General features: G+C 40.1%; 2 protein-coding genes across 4 annotated transcripts; one reads left to right on the top strand and one right to left on the bottom strand.

The window, feature by feature from the left end:
• On the bottom strand, positions 635 to 6,048 carry LOC110429921 (pyridoxal kinase). Of its 3 annotated transcripts, XM_021446683.1 has the most exons (14): positions 5,983 to 6,040; positions 5,810 to 5,819; positions 5,473 to 5,641; positions 4,667 to 4,760; positions 4,478 to 4,582; positions 4,207 to 4,290; positions 4,006 to 4,079; positions 3,476 to 3,540; positions 3,307 to 3,370; positions 3,088 to 3,153; positions 2,514 to 2,570; positions 1,930 to 1,974; positions 1,790 to 1,843; positions 635 to 1,383 (listed from the first exon to the last, which is right to left on the bottom strand). In XM_021446683.1, exons 3-14 carry the CDS (start codon positions 5,551 to 5,553, stop codon positions 1,240 to 1,242), a joined length of 933 nt encoding a protein of 310 aa, XP_021302358.1. In that variant the 5' UTR covers positions 5,554 to 5,641; positions 5,810 to 5,819; positions 5,983 to 6,040; the 3' UTR covers positions 635 to 1,239. The 3 variants fall into 3 exon arrangements, with proteins under 3 accessions (XP_021302358.1, XP_021302357.1, XP_021302359.1); XM_021446682.1 differs by lacking the exon at positions 5,810 to 5,819 and having other exon boundaries at positions 5,983 to 6,048; XM_021446684.1 differs by lacking the exons at positions 5,810 to 5,819; positions 5,983 to 6,040 and adding an exon at positions 5,820 to 5,875.
• Positions 16,841 to 22,305, top strand: LOC8070106 (E3 ubiquitin protein ligase DRIP2). The gene is made up of 7 exons (XM_002443447.2): positions 16,841 to 17,408; positions 18,502 to 18,601; positions 19,492 to 19,822; positions 19,947 to 20,365; positions 20,461 to 20,511; positions 21,161 to 21,233; positions 21,584 to 22,305. Exons 1-7 carry the CDS (start codon positions 17,087 to 17,089, stop codon positions 21,755 to 21,757), a joined length of 1,470 nt encoding a protein of 489 aa, XP_002443492.1. The 5' UTR covers positions 16,841 to 17,086; the 3' UTR covers positions 21,758 to 22,305.

Genomic DNA, 24,196 nt, shown 5'->3' with positions numbered 1-24,196 from the left:
AAAGATTTTGCAAAATATGAATAGTATTACTTTCGTTTGTATTTGACAAGTATTATCTAATCATACACTAATTAGACTTAAAAGATTTGTCTCACAAATTATAGATAAACTGTATAATTAATTATTTTTTATCAATATTTAGTGCTCCATGCATGTGACACAAGATTCGATATGATAGGGAATGTGAAAAATTTTATAAAATATTTTGGGAAGACCTCAACAAGGCCTTAGCGTCGCAAGCATGCCTTGAGTGATTGAGTCGAGCACTACTACTAGCTGCTGGTCAATGGTCATGGCGTGCTCCTCCTACTCCCTAGTGTTGCTTGCACTAGAGCACCGCAACTGCAAGGCTTGTTTGACCGTCTGCTCCGAGAGGCAGACAGAGAGGCGATACTTGGCAATTTTGATATGATTTCTCTGTTATTTATTCTGGGGTTCCTGTGAATAAATAAAGGCTGGTTCGTCATTCGTGTGAATGAATAAAGGCTGTCTCCACGATGGTGAGACTGAGATCCCCATCCCAAGGAACTATATTCCAAGTGAAAAAGCAGAAAAAAAGAAAATATATATTCCAAGTGAAAAAATGGAATTTAAAAAGAGCTACGATCGTGTCGACCGCAGAGTGCACATGATCAATTCCAATATTCTATATATGACATCTCAATATCTCATGTCTGCTGCTACTTTCAGCAAAGGATTCCGGTTCCGGCTATGGCTATGCAGTACTCCTACAGAGGTAACAGCACTACCTCAGTAGTTGTAACTGTAACCGGACTGGACACTGGACAGGAATACAGGATATCTCAGTAGCTTCCAACCAAGAACCAACCATGCAAGTTCTGAAAGTTCTAAAAGATCAACCAAGATGCCACAGACAAGCCCCCGACCCAGAGTTCATCAACTAACCACCACAACCCCAATGCCAAAACAACAACCAACAACGATGGCAACAACAACAATGCGGCTGTTCATTCATTCTGCATGCAAAGGATGCACCAACCATTTACAATCTCAGTCACGGCCACCACCGCATTCTCACAGACTGCAACAACCGCACAGCCTGCACCTATTATTCATCTTCCCAGAAATCTGATTGTTTCTCATTTCAGAGCTAAGGTGTAACAGAATCAGTATCCCAAAACTGAAGCCCAAGAGTCATGGAAGTAGGTACAGGCGCTTATGGGCGGTCCAGGCACGGCTCATTATTGTTGGCAGCTTAGTCAGGGGTGTACTATGGATTCAGCTTCCATACTTCACAGCCTTGCATGTAATGGATGGGTTTCGGATCTCGTCCTGGCTTTGGATCAGCCGGATCTCCAAGCTGCTGGTCGATGGGTCGAAGCCGGCCATCTTATAGTCTTCCACAGTTCTTTTCAGAAGTGCCTGCAGGAGTCGTAATAATATTATAAGTAAACTTCAAATAACTATAACTGACAATAGTAGTGCCACAAACAGTCTGCTAGGCCGTAAACATCTAAAAGTGGTCAAAACTGACTTGTTTTTTACTTTTACATTTTACAAACACAACATGGAAGTCTTATTAAAAAAACACGTACATGAGTTTAAATAGCACCTGAACAAAACTATTGAATGAGTGCTATGAGAAGGCTAGGCCAGAAACAGAAAGTCAGCAGGAGGCTGTATAAGAAACTAAACAGGAAAACCCATTGAATACGTAACCGAATATCAGTAATGCTACTACACCATGCTGCCTAAATTCAGCATACAGAAGGCAAAGCAGACAGTGTTAAATTTCAGATCATAGTATACAGCAGCATGGGTGAGATACCTGCAAACTGGAAACTGCCAGTTCTGCCGCTTTCTCGAGGTTATCAGGATATTTCTGTGTAAATTACAAGCAAAGCAATCATGTATTAGGAACAAGAAAACCATGGCAAGATATGAAGCTCTCCAGTGTCCAGTACTTACATTACTCCATCCTAGTAGGAGAGCAGTCATTAAATCTCCAGTTCCCTGCATATCATTATGGAGCCAGGTCCGCATTAATTTATACAAGTGATGAGTTATATAAACTAGTAAAGCTATAAACACCAATGAAGAATATATTAAGGAAACAGGTCCGGATTTACTTCTTTTCTCTACCACTTCACTAAGAATCAGTTAATCCACTTCTCTAACATACTCCTATAATTAGGGGATACTGTACTCCACAAGCACACATTTTCATTGCACACCTGAAACAGTTCATCTCAAATGTGGTGCACTTGGCCCTCCCTCCCTCGTGTCTACCATCCTTAGTGCACCAATTTTAATGCCAATAATACCCTAGATAACTATCATTAGAAGCTTGTCACTCATTTTGTGTGCTAATTATATTTTGTACTTACCTTTTGTGACATGCATTCAACTTCCATATGCTCAATGACTACTCAGTTTAAATAGATTAATACAAGAAACTACCAAATCAGTCTACAATAAATTAAACAATCATATTCCTTATCCACACTCCAATCTAGAAGTTTCTAGCGAAGAATAGAGATATGTGAATATACCGTGAAATATGCAGGTATCTTTGGTATCTCAATCTTAAATTGTTCCGGCGGTTGTTCCTGAAGAAAAGGATAAAGTAAATCTCCAGTGTACATATAATATTACCATACCGAAAAAAAATGTTTTGAACCAAATTACACCATGGTTCACTGCATCCATCTAAAAGTAATCACCAGAACCTAGGCTTGACTTATATTTTACAAGCCAATCTTATAACTATTCTATAGTGCAGCTTAGTTGGTCACTATCCTACTGCATCGAGTGGTAAGTAGTTCATAGCCAGCCAAAAAAACATCTCAGCAGATGACCTGGATGTATACAGGTTCTACTTTTTTTAGTTATCATATTTTATTATTAAAGATAACAAAGTATACAGTTTCTGTTGGCAGTGTGTACGTGTATCTTCGCATCCTGCTCATAAGTGCAATATGGATGTCTAGGTAACCTCGATACTTTTGTATCCACATAATTTTGATGAACAGCCTTGTGGGACAAATGAAATTTCCATTGAAACTCAAGTACATTGTCAGTAGCATGTAGATGGATGTCAATCGCATGATTCTATTGAAAGTTTACCTCTGTTTTTTTGTGACTTCCGATAAGGAGCAGCTTGCCTTCAATAAGTGCACTAGTTATAACCACCTGGAAAATCATGGCAACCAAACATATGCATACACAACTTCATTATCAGCCCTTTACAAAGATGACACGTGGAACAAAAGAAGAGTGATTGTACGTAGCGTAGCCCATTGAACACATTTCACGGTTGATTTATCAGTGGGATAAGAGGCAAACCTTCCGTGGTCCGGCACTGTGGAGGGTATTACAAGCTGTCAAGCCATCTTGTTCGGAGGTGATCCTGTATGTATAAGTCAATTGAGGAAAAGGTGCATGCAATCTAGCAGTGTGATAAGTATGGTATGGAGATTCCTTTTTTCACTTTTCAAAAGAAGAGCATGGTTACCTCAATCCAGTAAGTAGTTCAACTTCAAATTGGTTAGGTGTAAGCATCGAAGCAACTGGAACAACCTGCAGATGGTTTGATGATAAAATGGTTAAATTAGGATGGCATGGGGCCTGCATAGAAGTATGCGCGTGATGTGTGCCACAAGAACAAAAACTCACAAATAGCAAATTTCAAATGAGATACCTTGTCCTTGTATTTCATTCCGAAGCACAATAACAAATAGAAAATGAACTAATAAGTCAAGTTCAGTTCTCAATAAAAGGAACTAAGGCACATAACTGCCTATAGCCAGTTCTACAGGAGATATAGTATAAATAGCGTTTTATAAAATCAATAACAGTTTAGTCTACAGAAGGATCAAAAGGGGAAGTATAGAACCAGTGAGTGCCCCATGTTTGCATATAGTGAAAAAGCATGTAATTGTAATAAAAATAGTCTTGCCATTCTAGAAGGCGCAAGGACAAGAAATTCCCCACATTTTGGTATCGTATGAGAAAAGCATAGAAGGTGAATATGAGTTAAATCACCTTCTGTTGATAAACAGATATTAGCTCCTGAGGAACGTATAGTTTTCCTTCGTCACCTAGAACTGGGTCGCAAACTGCAGCATTAGCAAACAAGAATTAACCATGTCTAGTCAGTCTCTAGCTATGACCAAACTTGTCCCAGCTAAATTAAATTTAGTAAAGAAGCAAGCATACTGATAACGAGAGGTAAGAAAAGATTACCATATAAAAGATCAGGATTGACTGATCGTAATTTGTCAACAACTTGTAGCACAGTCTCTAGAAAGGAAACTGAGCCTATATAACCTGAGAACCATAAACAGCATGTCACTTTGTGCATGATGAACCATATTTTTGGCAGTAAAAAAAAAACATTGATTTCTGGTTGCTATCATGGCAAAATATCATCAGTGATCAAACAATTAATCAACTTTCTCTTTCCTGGACATGAAGGATGTGCAGGTCTAGTTAGAAGAAGTTATGAAAGTTTCACCTGTTAATAAATGGGTATAATGAAGCAACTGATTTTCCTCCAGTCCTTCAATAAGGTCCCAGAGCTGTTTGCCATCGAGAACCTGACCTCTAAATGTTGGGTATCCTGAGATAACACGTAACGGGAATTGTTTAGGTGTCCCAAGCAAATTGCACATGAGACTCTGTACGTGTACGATAATACCTTTACCTGTATGATTAGAAAACTGTACAGAGTTTATTGGATCCACATCAAAGCCAAGGAGTTGCAGGGGAAAGACAGCCGATTTGTTGCCAACATACCCCTGAATTGGAGCAATCTCAGATTGAGAAGAGCATACTACCAAATAAGGAAATGAAAATGCTTAATGATTCCTACTCTGAAACAAAATCCACCCAGATTTTTTTTTCTGAACAAATCCCTAATGAGACACAATTTCGTGATCGCCCGTCATTTAAAAGACAGACGTAATAACCACTGATCCCTGACACAAACAACTGTGCTGCCACTGAGTAGGCGGCAGTCATGCCGATGACGTATGCATGGGCGATTGTGCCACCGTTTAGTAGGCGACAATCACAGCAACTGCCACCGTTTAGTAGGCGACAATCACAACAACGATGTGAGATCACGCGGCTTGCATGGGTGCATCTTATATATATATGGCATCAACACATCAGGGGAACACTTGCAAGGACCAAACTGAAACCTACATGCAGGAACCCATATCCAGACTCCATAGAGCTGTGTTCTTAGCCTAGAGTCCACATGGTACAGCCCACAGAACCACTGCTTTTCTGCTGAACCTAAAACACAATTCATATGCTAATCCGGAAGGCCACATCCATGTGCGAATGCGCACAGCCATAGAGGCAGGGCAGGCGCCAAGCCCGGGAGTCCGGGCTCCTCTATGATCGAGCCATCGAGGGGAGGGAGCAAGCAGGATCTCAGCTAACAGATGGATGACAGGATTGGGGCAGGCAGGCAGAGGCAGAGGCAGGGCAGCGGCGACGGACCTGTACGGTGTGGGACTGGATGCTGAGCACGCGGCCGGTGTCGGACGGCAGCGCGACGGACAGGATCGGCGGCCGCGCCATCTTGGGGTACACCGCCGCCGCCCTCCTCGTCCGGCCCCTCCGCGTCAGCAGCTGCAACGACCGCGAGCACCACCACCCAAACGCCTCCCTGCAGGCACAGCCACAGCCACGGCACGGCGCAGCAGATAGACACGCTTTAAGCAAAGAACCAAATGCATGGCACTCCCGGTCAAAACTGGAACACGAGGAGGAAGAGGAAGAGGAAGAAGCAGCCGAATCCGGTAGCCTCCGCCCCCCTTCTGAATCCACCACTGACCTCGCCTCACCTGTTCAGCGAGCAGGTTGACCAGTGAGCCGGACGATTGCTTGTTCGATTTTTCTCTTGGAAAAAAAAGAATTATTTCTCTAACAATTGTATATTTATTTATTGAAATAAAATACTGTTGCTGCTGCAGCACGCTCTGCACGCGGCCTTGCTGCGTCACGCACCTGGGGGAGCAGCAGCGGGGCGCGGCGGCGGCCCCCACGGCCACGAGGCGCGCGCGGGAGGAGGGAGCTGCGGCGGGCGGCGAGCGGAGCGCGGCGCCGACGGCGGCGGCAGTCATGCGACGCTCCGACGGCGCGGGGGCAGGGGCGGCGGCGGAGCGGAGGGACTGGGACTGGGAGTGAGGGCGCGGCGCGCGGGCGGCGGGAGTGGAGCGACGACCGGTGCGGTGGATGGCGATGGGATCGTACGGTCGGGAGAGCCAGCTCGGACGGATCTGGACCGTCCGTTACGAAAGGGACGGGCCGGATCCTCGTCGTCCTCGTGGGGGGAGCCACAGGACGACACGACGGCGGCCGGCGGGGGGCCTTGGCGAGTTGGGCTTGGTCCTAGGTTCCCGAGTTAGGCCCAATAGAATGGGGGCGCCTGCTTATGTGGGCCCATGAATGGTCTTGGCCCACGTAGCGCGGGTGCTGGGCTCGTCACGGCCCAGTGAACAATATTGGGCGGAATGGAATGGAATGGCGTCGGAGGAGCAATAGAAGGTATTGGGCCGGCACGTGAGTGTCACGCGCTCACTCACTCACGATGCTGGTGTCCTCGGCCCGGTAACAGCCCAGGCCCAGACACCGCTCACGTCACGTGGCAGTGGCCCGCCGACGACTCCTGGCTGGGGCAGACGCCGCGGTCGTCGCTGACCGCCTGACCGGTGACGTCAGACGTCCGCATGTGCTGTGTGCATGCTGCTGCGTGGAGTACGTACTCCAACGCCTGCAGCACCAGCAAGCAACCAGCGAGTCATCTCTCATCTTTTTTGTGTGTGTGCAATTAAGGTTTTTTTAGGCCTTATTTAGTTCCCAAATATTTTTAAGATTCATCGTCACAGTGAATCTTATGACGCATGTGTAGAGTATTAAATATAGATAAAAAATAATTAATTATATAATTTGTATATAATTTGCTAGACGAATTTTTTGAGTCTAGCTAGTCCATGATTAGACAATAATTACCAAACACAATAAAAGTGCTACAGTACTCAAAACTCCAAAAATTGCCATCTAAACCAGGCCTTAGTTTGTGAGTAAAAAGTTTTTGGATGTCACGTTGGATGTTTTATGAGATATTAGAAGCGGTGTTCGAATACTAATTTAAAAAAACTAATTACATAACTCGTCTAAAAATTGCGAGACGAATTTATTAAGCTCAATTAATCCATCATAGCATATGTGTGTTACTATAGCAATTATGACTAATCATAGACTGATTAGACTTAAAAAATTTGTCTCGTTGTTTTTATACAAAGTGCACGATTAGTTATTTTTTATCTATATTTAATGCTTTATGTATGTGTCTAAATATTCGATAGGGCGGGTGAAATTTTTTTGAGTGACATGCCTAAAACAAAAACGAGACAGATTCGTACGATGATAGCACGTGTAAATGTAACCAGTCTCTCACATCACGTCAGTCTACCTAGCTCGTTTTCCCTTACCGGGAGACGTTTCCTTTTTTCCATTCGCGTGGAAACATGTACTCATGACTCGATGGTTTTGGTTTCCCCTCATTGCATGAATCACGAAAAAAATTATAGTTATTTATAGAATAAACCTAGAAACCTATTCTTTTTTTTATCTGGCTTATTAGATGATTCCTTTCATCAAACCCATTTTAGGTACTACAACAACATTATTATATATACTCAAGTGTTGTTTTCATTTTTAAAAAAATAAAGATATATTGTGCATATAAGAGGTGAAAGCAAAACCATCTCAAGTCAAAACAAATTAATTAAAAGTTAGAAAGTGGTTCTAGACTCTTGTTATGTGTGGTACACATTTGCTTCGGTATGGCGACTATAAGTAAATGTAATCTTGTGTATGTCACACATCTCTATATATTAATTTTACAACAAACATTAGGACAATTTGTATACCCAATACACCTATAAATCCTACATTAAATGTTAAGTGTGTGCAGTAACAAAGCTACGACCTTAGACATTTCATCATAAAAGAAAGACAAAAAAGTAACAATAATGCATCCAAACAATTTTAGTTGTCAATAATCTGATTTTACTCTTTATGGTGAATCTGTGATGCTTGACAATGATATTAGACTGAAATTGTCATTTGTACTCTAACTCTAAGCCATGATTCTCGTTTAGTAATGTATGCATCTTGTTTGACATCTTAATCTATGTAAGCCCGTTATCCCAATCGATAGCTGCCAAAGAAATCATATGGGAGCTAGCGCAGAGTGTATTCCACCTAATACATTATTGCTCCCATATCCTTCTACCAATATTTTTTCATGTATATACTAGGCAATAAATGTCACAAAAACCTACCAAAACAATAACCGCTTTAACTTTGTAGGTTAAGAGAACCATGGTGAAAGGTCCAAATGGCTAGAGGGGGGGGGGTGAATAGCCTATTTAAAATTTCTACAAACTTCACTAAGCAAGTGAGTTAGTAACACAAAAGGCGAAGCTATTTTAGCACTAGCACAACTAAGCTATGTAAGCCACCTATACAAGTCTAGTACAAGGCTAAACACTAAAGCACAACAACAAGAGAAGGCTAGTTACACTCCTAAACAAGAAGACTAAAAAACAAGCTAAACAACTAGCAAGGTATACAAGTAAGTAAAGGAGTGGAGAGTGATTGTTATACCGATGTTGTAGAGTAGAGATATAACCAACCAATCACTCACAATCACAAGAGAATCCTCGGCATGAGATGACACAAGATTTTTTACCGAGGTTCACTTGCTTCCCGGCAAGCTACTCCTCGTTGTGGCGATACACCCACTTGATGGATCACGAGCTAATTGGCAATCCAAAGCCAAACCCTCAGCGGGTGCCGCACATCCACTCACAAGATGGGGATCCTCCAAGCCACGAGCAATCCACTAGAGTAGCCAATTGCGATCTCCCGCGGGGAAGGCTCAAGAACCCCTCACAAGTCACTTGGTGAGGCTCGAAACAATCTCCAATCACGAGCTCCACACCACCGCTGCTCCAAGCCGTCTAGGGCGTCGGGAAACACCCAAGAGTAACAAGAAATCCGCAGCAAACTCAAGAATCAAGTGCCACTAAATGCAACTCTCAAAGCAATGCACTTGAATCTCACTCAATCTCACTAGAATGAGCAATCAAGCAAGGAGATGAGTGGGGGGAGTGTTCTCTAGCTCAAAGTATGCCTCAAGTATTCAAAAGTGCAAGAGAGAGCCTCCCAAAGCCGGCCACCAACTATTTATAAGCCCCTCGAAGAAACTAGCCGTTGGCTGTTTTCACTGGGCTGAAAACGGGGGCACCGAACGCTACTAAGTGAGCACCGGACGCTCGACCCCCTGCGTCCGGTGTACTGAGGTTGGCCACGTGTTCTTCTTGAATTCCGCGTGTCAGATCCTAATGGTCACCTGCGGATCACCGGACGCTCTACAAGTCCACACCGGACGGTCCGGTGCTCACCGGACTCGTGCGCAGAGAGGTTGTCAAACTCGCGACCTCACCGGACGCTGGGCACCGGACGGTCCGGTGCTCACCGGACTCGTGCGCAGAGAGGGTTGCAGAAACCCCTCACACCGGACGCTAACCACCGGACGCTCTCAGAGTGCGTCCGGTGCTCAACCCTAGCAGGGTGAAGCACACCGGACTCTGAGGCCAGCGTCCGGTGCCTCAGCCCTCAGCGTCCGGTGAGTGTTTCTCAGTGAGAAAACACTCCCGCGACTTCTCCAAAATTCCCATCGGCGCAATAGAAAATATACTCTTATTTTTCTCAAAAGCGCCGAATCCCGTCTCGCAAGCTCGGCGGGAGGGAGAGAGGAACCCACACCCCTCTCAACCCTAGGAACTCCACCTCCTTTGCCAATGTGCTAACACCAACAAGTGTCCACCACCAAAGTGCATGTGTGTTAGCTTTTCACAAACATTTTCACCAAAGGAGTTAAGTTAGCACTTTACTAGATCCTAATGCATATGCTCAAGATGTAGACCTAGTAGCACTTGATTCGAGAGATGACCGTGATTTCCCCTCTTGATAGTCGGCTATTTATCCTAAACCCGGTCAATCACTTCTCTACTCATCTTAGACCGGCAAAAGTAAAACCCTATGTTTATACCTTTGCCTTGATAACTTTGCTCCTCGTCTATCACCATGATCTTCACTTCATGCTTCATCCCTTTGTGATCATGTGGCCACCTTTCCATGCCACCATGCACCTTCATCACATGTGTTGCTATGCCTAACTCAAATCACTTAGACACAAGGCATTAGCAACTTGGTGTCATTAATTACCAAAACCAAACTTGGGCTTTCACATGGGCGCATAAAACATATATAAACATAAAACAATATCTCTAATAAAAAGAGTGAAATAATCTACAACCACTCTCAATGACGCCAAAATATAGCAATACAAAAGTTTATTCTTCCAACACCATTATTAATAAGGGGGATTCTAATAGATATCTTCCAAAAAATCTTACAAACTTGGCTGGAGTATGATTTGAGGTTTCACCTAATATATTACTTCTATAAAACCTTTCGACTACTTTTTTTATACACTATACATTACACAAAAAATATAACAAAATCTATTACAGTTTTCATATCGTATCTTCAATCTTTTATGGATTCAGCAAACCATGGACGCACACAAAATATATAATATCTCTAATAAAGGAAGAAAATAATCTGTAACCGCTCTTAAGAAGAACAAATTAGTTTATGTTTGCAAGCCGTTACTTGAAGGAGAAACCCAATAAATGTCTTTCAAAAACTCTTAGGCAAGCTAGCGCAAAGCGTTATTAAGGATTTCAACTATTACATTATTATTGCTCCAGTATTTTTATACTACTTATTAATCAATTTTTTCACTCATTGCTATACACTAAGATGAATAAATGCTGCGACATCCATTATAGTTGTAATCATGAGTTCCATCTTATATGTTCTATACAAACCATGAGCACAAAAAATAATTAAAAATTAATTACATAACTTGTTTAAAAATTGTGAGATAAATTTATTAAGCCTAATTAACCTATCATTAGCACATGTGTGTTACTGTAGCCATTATGGCTAATCATGAATTAATTAGACTTAAAAAGTTTGTCTCGTTGTTTTCATGTAAACTGCGCAATTAGTTATTTTTTATCTATATTTAATACTTCTTGTATGTATTCAAATACTCGATAGGACAGGTGAAAAGTTTTTGAGTGAGAAGCCTGAAACAAAAATAAGATAAATCCGTACGATGATAGCACATGTAAATGTAACCAGTCTATCACATCACATATTAGTCTAGCTAGCTCATTTTCCCTCACGGGAAGACGTTTCTTTTCTTCATTCACGTGCAAATATGTACTTATGAAACAATGATTTTGGCTTCCTCTCTTTGCATGAATCACGAACTTTGAAAAAATAAATATGGAAACCTATTCATTTTTTATCTGGCTTATCAGATGATTCATTTCATCAAACCTATTTTATATACTGCAGCAACATTATCATATATACTCGAGCGTTGTTTTCTTTTTTTTTAAAAAAAGATATATTGTACATATAAGAGGCAAAAGCAAAACCATCTCAAGCAAAAACAACTTAATTAAAAGTTGGAGAGTGGTTCTGGACTCTGGTTATGTATGGCACACGTTTGCTCCGGTATGGCGACCATAAATAAATGTAATCTTGTGTATATCACATATCTCTATACATTAATTCTATAACAAACATTAGAACAATTTGTATACCTAATACACCAATACATTCTACATTAAATATTAAGTATGTGAAGTAACAAAGCTACGACCTTAGACATTTCATCATAAAGGGAAAGACAAACAAAGTAACAATAATGCACCTAAACAATTTTAGTTGTCGATGAATCGGTGATGTTTGACAATTATATTAGACTAGAAATGTCATGGGGCCATTTGTACTCTAACTCTAAGCCATGGTTCTTACTTACTAATATATGTATCTTGTTTGTCATCTTAATCTATGCAAGCCTGTTACTGGTAAAACGAAATCCAAATCGATGGCTGCCAAAATCTTACGAAAGCTAGCGCAGAGTGTTTTGCACATTTCACCTAATACATTATTACTCCAATATATTTCTATCAAAATATTTTTTCCTATATATGCTAGACAATAAATGCCGCAAAACCTACTAAAACAATAACTGCTTTAGCTTTGTAGGTTAAGAAAACCATGGGCGCATAAACATATAAAAACACAAAAATAATACCTCTAATAAAGAGAGAGATAATTTACAACCACTCTCAATGACACCAAAATATAGCAAAACAAAATTTTATTCTTCCAATACCATTACTGACAAGGGGGATTCTAATAGATATCTGCCAAAAAATCTTACAAAAGTTGCTCGAAGTATTATTTGGCGTTTTACCTAATACATTACTTTTACAAAACCTTTCAACAACTTTTTTTATACACTATATGCTACGAAAAAAATATGAAAGAACCTATTACAATCCTCATATCGTATCTTCAATCTTTTATGGATTCGGTAAACCATGGGCGCACACAAAATATATAATACCTCTAATAAAAGGAGAAATTAATCCGCAACCGCTCTTAATAAGAACAAATTAAAAGGCAACAAAAGTTTACGTTAGCAAGGCCGTTACTGGAAGGAGAAACCCGACAAATGTCTATCAAAAACTCTTACGCAAGCTTGCGCAAAGCGTCATAAAGGATTTCACCTAATACATTATTGTTGTCCCAATATTTTTCTACAACTTATTAATCATTTTTTCAGTTATTGCTATACACTAAGATGAATAAATGCTACAACACCCATTGTAGTTGTAGTCTTGAGTTCAATCTTATATGTTCTATACAAACTATGAGCATAAAAAAATATATTAAAAAACTAATTACATAACTCGTCTTGAAATTGCGAGATAAATTTATTAAGCCTAATTAATCTATCATTAGCATATGTGTGTTACTGTAGCAATTATGGCTAATCATGAACTAATTAGATTTAAAACATTCATCTCGTTGTTTTCATGTAAACTGCGCAATTAGTTACTTTTTATCTATATTTAATGCTTCTTGTATGTGTTTAAATATTCGATAGGACAGGTGAAAAGTTTTTGAGTGAGAAGCCTAAAACAAAAATGAGACAAATTTGTATGATGATAGCACATGTAAATGCAACCAGTCTATCACATCACGTCAGTCTAGCTAGCTCGTTTTACCTCACCGGGAGGTGTTTCCTTTTTTCATTCGTGTGGAAACATGTACTCATGATACGATGGTTTTGGCTTCCCCTTTCCATGAATCATGAACGAAACATTTGTAGTCGTTGGTAAAATAAACCTGAAAATCTATTCATTTTTTATCTGACTTATCGGATGATTCATTTCATCAAACCCATTTTATATACTACAACAACATTACCATATTTTATATACACTCGAGCATTGTTTTCTTTTACAAAAAAGATATATTTTATACATATAGGAGGCAAAAGCAAAACCATCTCAAGTCAAAACAACTTAATTAAAAGTTAGAGAGTGGTTCTGGACTCTGGTTATGTATAGTACACATTTGCTCCGGTATGGCGACCATAAATAAATGTAATCTTGTGTATGTCACACATCTCTATACATTAATTCTACAACAAACATTAGGACAATTTGTATACCCAATACACCTATAAATCCTACATTAAACATTGAGTATGTGAAGTAACAAAGCTACAACCTTAGACATTTCATCATAAAGGAAAAGACAAAAAAGTAACAATAAAGCATCCAAATAATTTTAGTTGTCAATAATTTAGTTTTACTCTTTACGGTGAATCCTTGATGCTTGACAATGATATTAGTCTAGAATTGTCATGAGGCTATTTGAACTCTAACTCTAAGTCATGGTTCTCACTTATTAATGTATGCATCTTGTCTGACATCTTAATCTATGCAAGCCTGTTACAAGTAAAATGAAATCACAATCGTTGTCTGCCAAAGAAATCTTACGGAAGCTAGCGCAGAGTGTTTTGCGCGTTTCACCTAATACATTATTTCTCTAATATCTTTCTAACAAGATATTTTTTCCTGTATATACTAGGCAATAAATGTCGCAAAAACCTACCAAAACAATAACAACTTTAGCTTTGTAGGTTAAAAAACCATAGGCGCGTAAACATATATAAACACAAAAACAATACCTCTAATAAAAATAGGGAAATAATCTACGACCACTCTCAATGACACCAAAATATAGGAAAAGCCTCATATCGTAAATCTTCAATCTTCTATGGATTCGGCAAACTATGGCGCACACAAAAGATATAATATCTCTAATAAAAGGAGAAAATAATCCGCAATCGCTCTTAATAAGAACAAATTAAAAGGCAACAAAAGTTTACGTTTGCAAGGCTGTTATTGGAAGGAGAAACCCGACAAATGTATATAAAAAACTCTTACGCAAGTTAGCGCAGAGCGTCATTAAGGATACAATATTATTTCCCCAGTATTTTTCTACTACTTATTAATCAATTTTTTCACTCATTGCTATACACTAAGATGAATAAATGCTACAACACCCATTGTATTTGTAGTCATGAGTTCAATCTTATATATTCTATACAAACCATGAGCACAAAAAAAACATATTAAAAATTAATTACATAACTTGTCTGGAAATTGCGATATGAATTTATTAAGCCTAATTAATCTGTCATTAACACATGTGTATTATTGTAGCAATTATAGCTAATTATGGACTAATTAGACTTAAAAAATTTGTCTCATTGTTTTCATGTAAACTGTGCAATTAGTTATTTTATCTATCTTTAATGCTTCTTGTATGTGTTCAAATATTCGATAGGACAGGTGAAAAGTTTTTGAGTGAGAAGCCTAAAACAAAAATAAGACAGATTTGTACGATGATAACACATATAAATGTAACTAGTCTATCACATCACATTAGTTGAGCTAGCTCGTTTTTCATCACGGGGAGACGTTTCTTTTTTTTTCATTCGCGTGGAAACATGTACTCATGATACGATGGTTTTGGCTTCCCCTCTTTGCATGAATCACGAACAGGAAATTTGTAGTTATTGGTAAAATAAACATGGAAACCTATTCATTTTTTATCTAGCTTAATAGATGATTTATTTCATCAAACCAATTTTATATACTGCAACAACATTATCATATATACTAGAGTGTTGTTTTTTTCAAAAAAAAAAGATATATTGTACATATAAGAGGGAAAAGTGAAACCATCTCAAGCCAAAACAACTTAATTAAAAGTTAGAGAGTGGTTCTGGACTCTGGTTATGTATGGTACACGTTTGCTCTGGTATGGCGACCATAAATAAATGTAATCTTGTGTATATCACATATCACTATACATTAATTCTACAATAAACATTAGGACAATCTGTATACCCATACACCTATAAATCCTACATTAAATATTAAGTATGTGAAATAACAAAGCTACGACCTTACACATTTCATCCTAAAAGGAAAGAAAAAAATAACAATAATGCACCCCAACAATTTGAGTTGTCAATAATCCGGTTTTACTCTTTATGGTGAATCGGTTATGCTTGACAATAATATTAGACTAGAATTGTCATGAGATTATTTATACTCTAACTCTAAGCCATGGTTCTTACTTAGTAACGTATGCATCTTGTTTGTCATCTTAATCTATGCAAGCTCGTTACCGGTAAAACGAAACCCAGCCAAAAAGAATCTTACGGAAGCTAGCGCAGAGTGTTTTGCGTGTTTCACCTAATACATTATTGCTCCAATATCTTTCTACCAAAATATTTTTTCTGTATATACTAGGCAATAAATGTCGCAAAAACCTACCAAAACAATAAACGCTTTAGCTTTGTAGGTTAAGAAAACCATAGGCGCGTAAACATATTTAAACACAAAAAATACCTCTAATAAAAGAGGGAAATAATCTACAACCACTCTCAATGACACCAAAATATAGCAAAACAAAATTTTATTCTTTCAATACCATTATTGATAAGAGGGATTCTAACAGATATCTCTCAAAAAATCTTACAAAAGTTGGCCAGAGTATTATTTGGCGTTTCACCTAATACATTACTTCTACAAAACCTTTCAACTACTTTTCTATACACTATACGCTACGCAAATAAATATGGCAAAACCTATTACAATCCTCATATCGCATCTTCAATCTTTTATGAATTCGGCAAACCATGGGCGCACACAAAATATATAATATCTCTAATAAAAAAGAAAATAATCTGCAACTGCTTTTAATAAGAATAAATTAAAAAGCAACAAAAGTTTACGTTTGCACGACCGTTACTAGAAAGAGAAACCCGACAAATGTCTATCACTCTTACGCAAACTAGCATAAAGCGTCATTAAACATTTCATCTAATATATTATTATTGTTCCAATATTTTTCTACTACTTATTAATCATTTTTTCCGGTCATTGCTATACACTGAGATGAATGAATGCTACAACACCCATGCTATACACTAAGATGAATGAATGCTACAAGTAGTTGTAGTCGTTAGTTCAATCTTATATGTTCTACACAAACCATAAGCACAAAAAAACATAAAAACAAAATAAGAAGAGTATCTCTATTGAAAAGGAAAAATGAGCTGCAAACACCAACTAAACACAAACTACAGCAAACCAGAACAAAAGTTCACGCCCGACACGAATGCAGGCCTTAGAACACACCAGTACATAATTCCAAACACGTTTGGTTTTACTCGTCACACAAAAAACCCGGCAAAAAGGTAAAAAAAGGAAAAAAAAAAGAGAAACGGAATGGCGAAATAAAACCACCACCTCTGCACCTTCATTGCGTTTCGTCCTTCGGCTTCTCTCGTCCCTCGATAAGCACGTAAAATAAATTTCGTTTTTTTTTTCCGTCGTCCTCCTCTGCTTCAACTCCCCTCCTCTGCCTCGGCGTCGTCGTGCGCTCCGTCCGATCTCTCCTCCCATTTCCACGCGGAGGGGGAGGCGTCGGCGCAATAAAAGGCGGCGCCTTTGCTTCGCCGTCCGCTCCCAGTTCCCCCCCGGCATGCGGAGCTAGCCTCGCGGCTGGGCCCCACGCCATGCAGACCACCGGGCCCGCATCGCCGGATAAGCCGCCGCCGGCTGTCGAGCCGGCGGAGGCCGAGGACAAGGTGGAGAGGGAGGGGGCGCAGGCGAAGGAGGAGGACGAGGCGGCGGTGGTGAAGGCGGGCGGCGAGGATGAGGAGGATGAGGAGGAGGAGGAGGAGGATGGGAGGGGAGGCAAGCGGCAGCGGCGCCGTGCGGCGGGGGACAGCGCCGTGGCCATGGTGAAGCGGGACCTGCTGTTGCGCTGCTTGACGTGCCCGCTCTGCGACCGCCTGCTCCGCAAGGCCACCACCATCTCCGAGTGCCTGCACACATGTGAGTCCATTCCTGCTCTGCCTTGCCTGCTCCGCGGCGCCGCCGATCCCGGCGGGCTCGAACGCTTGCGTCTCTACGACGGTTCCGTGCGTTTCTCTGAGCGCTGCCCGCGACGGCGATTGGATTCGACGCGCGCCTCCCTTGGCCTTGGGGCTGCCTGCTCCGGATTTGGTCGCCCGGGGGGTGCGGGGACGTGGGTCGGCGCCGTCGAGCTCCGCCGTTCCCGGTGACCCGGCGACGCTGTACGGCCTTCGCCTCGTCCTCCATGCGCGATTGCGATTCTCCACGTGCGTGCGTGCGTTCCAGGCCGTGCTGTAGTTTCGCCCCTCGAGTCCCGACTCCACGTAAATCTAGTTCGAGTTGACCATGTTTGGTAGCTTTCCTTGCTTTCTATTCTTGCCTTATCAGGCTGAGCTGCAATTCTGTTTATTCATTCAATCGTGATGCAATGTTGCATCAATGCTGGGCTTCAGCATGTGCATTTTACGTGGACTTCGATCCGTGTGCTGTTGGCCATCTTTGCCCCCAATCCGTGAAATGCTTTGGCTGCTGTTGACATAATGTTCAGGAGGACGTTATGTATGCGTCCAGTGCTGTGATTTGAGTTGGTAGTCAGTTTGAGTTCATGGTTAACATTACTCCCCCTCTTGGAATTCAGTGTGAGTTCAACGAATGTTGGCCTATAATCAGTGGAACTGTACACAAAGCTTTTGAGGCTACAATGTGCAATCACAGACTGTAAATAGTTGCAAAGTACTTGATTACTCTGCATGTGTGAGTGGATTAGTGCAACTGTTCATGCTGTGTGTGCTTTTGAAATAGTAGGATCGATATGAATCTCATGTTATATGGTACATGCTGGTACAAATATCGATCCGTCTTTGTTATTTTGCATTTTGTATCATTTCACTTCTCATGATATGGGTATATTGCAGTATGGAACAATCTTAATGTTTTCAATCGAAAAGAACTTCTGTGTAGACAACATTTTTCTATTTATGCGAAATGAAGCATTGTGTTGTGCCTTATTCAAATTCTTTATATTGTGAAAGTTCTCACCTCTATTTTCCTTTGTGTCCTTTGTATTATGCAGTTTGTAGAAAGTGTATTTATAAGAAGCTCAACGATGAGGATCTTGACCACTGTCCAGTATGTAACATTGATCTGGGCTGCACTCCAGTCGACAAGCTTAGGTATTTTTCTCCCGACCCTTATCTTTATGCAACTGTAGTGAGCAACTGGAATTTTAGTTCTATGACAAATGTTTTGCGTTGCTAAATATTCCTTTATTTTTCTACTTCTGAGATGCATGTTTCAGCACTACTTAACTTCACATCTAAGTTTCCTTGATTTCGTGCAATTAGCATCTATTTCCATTGGATAGCAACATGGCAGAACAAAAGCTTTGGCCACAAAATCATCGTATTTGATAGTTGCTCTAAGTTGCAGATAGTAACAAACAACATTAGATAACGGAACTACAATTCTACAGTTTGAAGTACTCATATCACTTTCCTGATAAGCTTGAACATAGCTATATTGCTTTGCATGTAATATAGAATTTAGAGTGATCTTTGAGCATACTAGCTTATCTCAAGTATAAGATATTCCTGTAGCTTTCTTTCTTGATTCCTCTGAGGTTCATGCCAAAGAAATGCATAGTGGTACAAAATGTTCCACTTACCATGAAGCTCTCAAATAAGAATTCCTGTGAATCCCCCACCAGAAACGCATTCTATGATTAACAGCTGGTATTCATTCTTATCTATTGTCATTTTGAGCTTTGCTAACACCAAAGCATAGATTACACCACTGTTTACTGGGTGTCTTCACATCCATTTGTTCTTAATAAAGTGTAGGTTTCTATTTATGAGACTTCACTGTGTGTTATTAGGTCAAAGGAATGCTTGTCTTCTGAAACTCAGTTGAATGTTTCTATTGGCTATTTGACCAAGATAGTTTCCCTTTCTTCATCATGCTACTCTTCTGATTTAGGGAAGAATTTCAGTGTTTTTTTTGGACTTTTACTTGTTAGCTTGTATCGTTTGCCCTCTTATTCTAACTTTTTGATGTATGGTTTCAGAGCTGATCACAATATACAAGATGTGAGGTCAAAAGTTTTTCCATTCAAAAGGAAGAAGGTTAATGCTGAAGAAGCCGAATCTCCCATTACGCTACCTGTTAAAGTTAAAGAGAGGTCTATCTCATCGTTGGTGGTCAATACACCTAGAGTAGCCCCAGCAGCTTCAACAAGGAGGCGAACAAGAGCGGTTACCAGGAAGGCTGCTGCATTACGTGGCCTTGGTCCTATCATTGTGGATCCTTTAAAAAAGGATAATGATAACTCAAATAAGCAAACCGATAATTCAAGCTTGCTAGATAGCTTGAGCAAAATACCTCAAACAAGAAGACAGGTAATCAAATACTCGAGCATTCTAATTGTATCATACCCTGTTATGTATCTTTAGAGTATGATTCATGAATGTGTATCAGAATGGATCAATGGAAGAATGACGAATTTGATGCTAACATTTGCAGTTATTGTCGAATGGGGACACATCAGGTCATCCCTCTGTTAAAGATAAAGCAGGTGATAATAAAGACTTGGATAAGTCCGAGCTCTGGAAACCTTTGAATCGTCTTGTAGACGCTGCAAGCAAAACAAAGGCCCTGACAAGTGCACAAAGTCCAGCTTTGAAGGGAGATAAGCCCAGAGAATCTCCCAGTAGTGAACATTCTAGCAGAACAGAGGCTAGGGAGTCTCTTCAGAAGTCCAAAGCTGAAGATGACAAAAGTGATGATCCTGAGCCAATAGTGCTGCTTAGAAAGAGAGGGCGGCCTGCCCGGAAGAGGAAAGATTCCCTACCTGAAACAAATGCAGCTTCAGCTGCTACAGCTATCCAGGCCAGGAAGGCATTGAGCCCAATATGGTTTTCATTGATCGCCTCGTTTGACCAGTAAGTCATATCATAGTATCAGCTGTCATATTTTAGTCGAAGCAATACATTAGATGTAGTCCATCCCTGATCTTCTGTTACATAATTGTTTCCAGGAAAGGCGATCCTCCTTTGCCTCAGATACCTGCCCACTATTTGAGAATAAAGTGAGCTCATATTACTTTGTTCTGCTACTGATGCACTAGTGGTTCTGATTTTGATATTAATTAACAATTACGAAACCTGCATCCAGAATTGAAGTTCTTGGCATTGAATCATTATCATAACTCAAAGTGGCCATAGAACGAGTTATTCTATGGCCAGCTGCAGAACAAACTTCTATGTATATAAATAAAAGAGAAGCATGAAGCAGGGAAAAAGAAACTAGAGCTTCTGTAAGAACTTAGAAATGAATACTACTATGTTTTTCATTGGTCATAGCTGATGGTGTCACCCACAAATGCATGTCTCAGCCTAACTTAAATACATAATGCTAGTAACCTCGAAACTGTAACCTGTGTGATCCATAAGACTACATTTTTTATTTTCAATTTAGCTATCAGTTTCATATTTTTTTGGTCCCTGGAGCCAAATAGGGTGGTTAGTCTGTTAGTCAGGGGCTTCTCAACTGCTCTCACTCCACAATGCACTATATGCAAGCACATTAGTTAGCTCAGCTGAGCACGTGTGATCCTCGGTAATAATCTAGAAACATCTCATAATTTGATTGTGACCACAATGGCCTACTGCATGTTTTATTTAACTAAAGAATCTTTAAGTTATGTCAAATGTGGCTAATACATTGCCAAATGACAGGGATGGGAGCATACCTGCATCATCCATCCAAAGGTACATCATGCAGAAGCTCAGTCTTCTAAGCGAATCTGAGGTACCATTCTATGTTTGGTAGTGACTATTTTTTTTTCTATGCTTACTTTTCTTAAGCAGTCCATATAGTTTGTAGCTAAAGATGCTTCTTATATAATTGTTGGCACCGGTACATGTTGGCATGTTCCAGAGTTGATTACATCTCATCCTAGAAATAGAGGTGAAATTACACGTCTGATCTTAGTGTTTCTTATCACCTTGTATGGGAGCGATGCCATGGCACTGGCAGAGATAGTCCGTCTGTTCTCACCTTCATGCGCAGAAAGTCCTATGACCTCACTGTTTTAGGCACCTTTCAGTTTTAAATATTTCTTTTAGCGTTACAATTTGTCTGAACAGTTCTGTTTACAGGTTGAAATACGCTGCTGTGGGCAGACAGTGAACCTCGGGCAACCTGTGCGCAACTTGGTGGAGCGGTGGCTTAGGGTTGGCCCGGCACGCCCGCTGCACACAGTGATAGGCTCCTCTGGGGGAGATTATGTGATGGTGATAAGCTATGGGCGGCCAAAGTCTGTGTCTTCTTAAAAACAAACCATCATTGACCTGGCTGGCGATCTCGTAGGTAGAACAAAGGGTTGCTCCGCCGCCCGTGAAGAGGCCATCATCAGAGTTAAAGTGTCATATATACTCAACGGCGTAGCTGGCTGCTGTGCCTCAGCGGCTCATCCTCTCACCGATGCTTCTAGATTATGCTCTGTTCTTCAAGAATGAATTTGTTTGTTTGTTCGTTCGTTGTTACCATACATACATATGTGCTGAAAGTCGCTGTAATTTGGGATTTGGTAGGCTGTGATAATTGACAGAGGCGAGATTGTTAACCTGAACTTAGGATGGCGATGAGTTCCTACATGGGAGAGTGCTGCTGCTTCAGTTTTTTTTCCCTTGTTGAAGAGAGAAAAACAACCATAACGTAGTTCCTTTATTTGTCCTGAACTAAACTGCCCTAATCTCCAGCTGTGACTGGTTCATATATACACCCTATGCAATTACATTTTTAGTCTTGAAAGTTTGCAATCTGATGCTGTAATGAACTTGCACTATCTCCGGCATGTCCAAATGGTTTACTTGTAGCATCTTTGTTCAGTCATGCACGTGAAAAGATTTGTGGGGTTGTGCTACTCGATCTCTTTCTCTCAAAAGGTGTACTAGCAGATCGTGAGAAGTGATGACCACGTATTGCCTTTTCTGACCGTCCGGCCGGCGATGCGCTGCACTGCACAGCCTGCAGAATCTGCATGCGCATCGCTTTCAGTTTCAGCACGCACAAAATGCGTGACCGCGGTTGGGAAAATTGTGCTACCTCACCCAACATGCCAAGCGTCCCAGCAAATCAACTGAATTTCGAGTGGCTACGTTTGAAATCTATCCTTTTTCTTTGGTTAAATTCAAACTTCAAAGGCGTTTCTAACCCTTTGTTGGGAACTAGCCTCAAGTTTGCACCGACAGAGGAGGATTTATCTGTTCTCATATAAGCACAGGAGGACAGAAGGTTACATGAGGTCCGGCCAAAATCTAAGCAAGGGTGATGAAGAACACACACATGTAGGGAATGTTTAGATTGAAGCCTGGCAGGCGTTGTCTGGTCAGGCAAGCAATTTTATGTCCCGGACATCTAAAATCGAACGACTGGAAGTCATGCATGGGCATGACATTTTCGAAGCATCAAACCAAACAGACCCGTAGCCGTAGAGTGTAGAAACACTAAGGTCGGTCTTAGTGGAAGTTTCATCTGAGTTTCATTTATATTAAATAGGTTGTGGCATTTTGGATGATATGACAGTGTATTTAAGAAGAGAGAGAGGAAAAATGAGTTTCATCCCGAGGAAAAATGAGTTTCATAATTACCAACTCTATATGAGTCTTGAAATTAAATGCCTATGAAACCATGGAATGAAACTCTTTATTGAGAGTGGGTGTTTCATTCAAGTTTTATTTCATTTTACATGACATAACAATTTTGGAAACAACGCTATAAAACTCTTCACTGAGAGTGGCCTAATCGATGACCGCTGGTGCAATGCAATCTATAATTTTTATGTATTTGAGACCCAAGATCCCTCGGATGCATGGAAGGAGAGTGGACCAATCAAAAGAGAACAAGACTATTCTTCTTGTAGCAAGGCGACATTATATTCGATTCAAACACATTTTCTCGGTGGAATTGTGAAAACCCCCTAGAAAAAGATACTTAAAAGTTTTCAAAAAAAAATCTAAAACGATGCACATCTATAATGCATCTATAGATATACATTGCCACCAAATTCGAGATTCAAGCCCATATTATATAAAAAAATACAAAAATATAAATTTCAGCTGTAAATGCACTAGAAGATAGACCAATAAACTTCCCACATACTCCCTCCATTCCAATTTATGTGTTGCTATGGTTCATGTGCCGGTCAAACTTTTTTATGTTTGACTAAATTTATAAAAAATATTAGCAATATTTTTATCTCAAAATAAATTTACTATGAAAATAAATTCAATGATATTTATCTGATACTAATTATATACCATAAATATTAATTAATATTTTAATATATATTTGGTTAAAATTGAGTACATTTGATTTTTTGAGAAGTGAGAATATGGACTATAAATAGAATGCTAACTTTTTGGTTATTATTTTTGGTTCAAGGAACGAATAGATCCCAACTTGTTAGTGTTACAACGGATTTTTTTTTATATAAAAAAAATTGACGGGATCGTGTAACAAAAAATGCAAATAAAAATAGTGGGCTGCCATGTCCACGCGGACTTGCTGGGCTCGATCAAACAGGTCAGACACGGCCCAACAAGCTTAGTTGGATGGACCAACAAGCTTGCAAGTGTGAGACCCAACTAATTTCAATGAAATTCCCTAAAAAAAAACTAATTTCAATGAAATCACGAGCTAGCATACCGCCAAGTCCATACATTTTCATTCGGGCCTAAAAGTTAAATGTTACCGGAAGCCACAAATGA

The sequence above is a fragment of the Sorghum bicolor genome, chromosome 8 (genome assembly GCF_000003195.3).
Source record: "Sorghum bicolor cultivar BTx623 chromosome 8, Sorghum_bicolor_NCBIv3, whole genome shotgun sequence".
NCBI classification, from domain to species: Eukaryota; Viridiplantae; Streptophyta; class Magnoliopsida; order Poales; family Poaceae; genus Sorghum; species Sorghum bicolor.
Note: the sequence above shows the minus strand (reverse complement) of the source record. Positions and strands in the feature narration are given on the sequence as shown.

Excerpts from the sequence above, each read along its gene's own strand:
- LOC110429921 (XM_021446682.1), bottom strand. The coding sequence starts at position 5,553 with ATGGCGCGGCCGCCGATCCTGTCCGTCGCGCTGCCGTCCGACACCGGC. Across the intron at positions 3,541-4,005 it reads TATCTGTTTATCAACAGAAG|GTTGTTCCAGTTGCTTCGAT; the intron begins GTGATTTAACTC and ends AACCATCTGCAG. Across the intron at positions 1,844-1,929 it reads TCCTACTAGGATGGAGTAAT|AAATATCCTGATAACCTCGA; the intron begins GTAAGTACTGGA and ends TAATTTACACAG.
- LOC8070106 (XM_002443447.2), top strand. The coding sequence starts at position 17,087 with ATGCAGACCACCGGGCCCGCATCGCCGGATAAGCCGCCGCCGGCTGTC. Across the intron at positions 17,409-18,501 it reads CTCCGAGTGCCTGCACACAT|TTTGTAGAAAGTGTATTTAT; the intron begins GTGAGTCCATTC and ends TGTATTATGCAG. Across the intron at positions 20,366-20,460 it reads TTGATCGCCTCGTTTGACCA|GAAAGGCGATCCTCCTTTGC; the intron begins GTAAGTCATATC and ends AATTGTTTCCAG.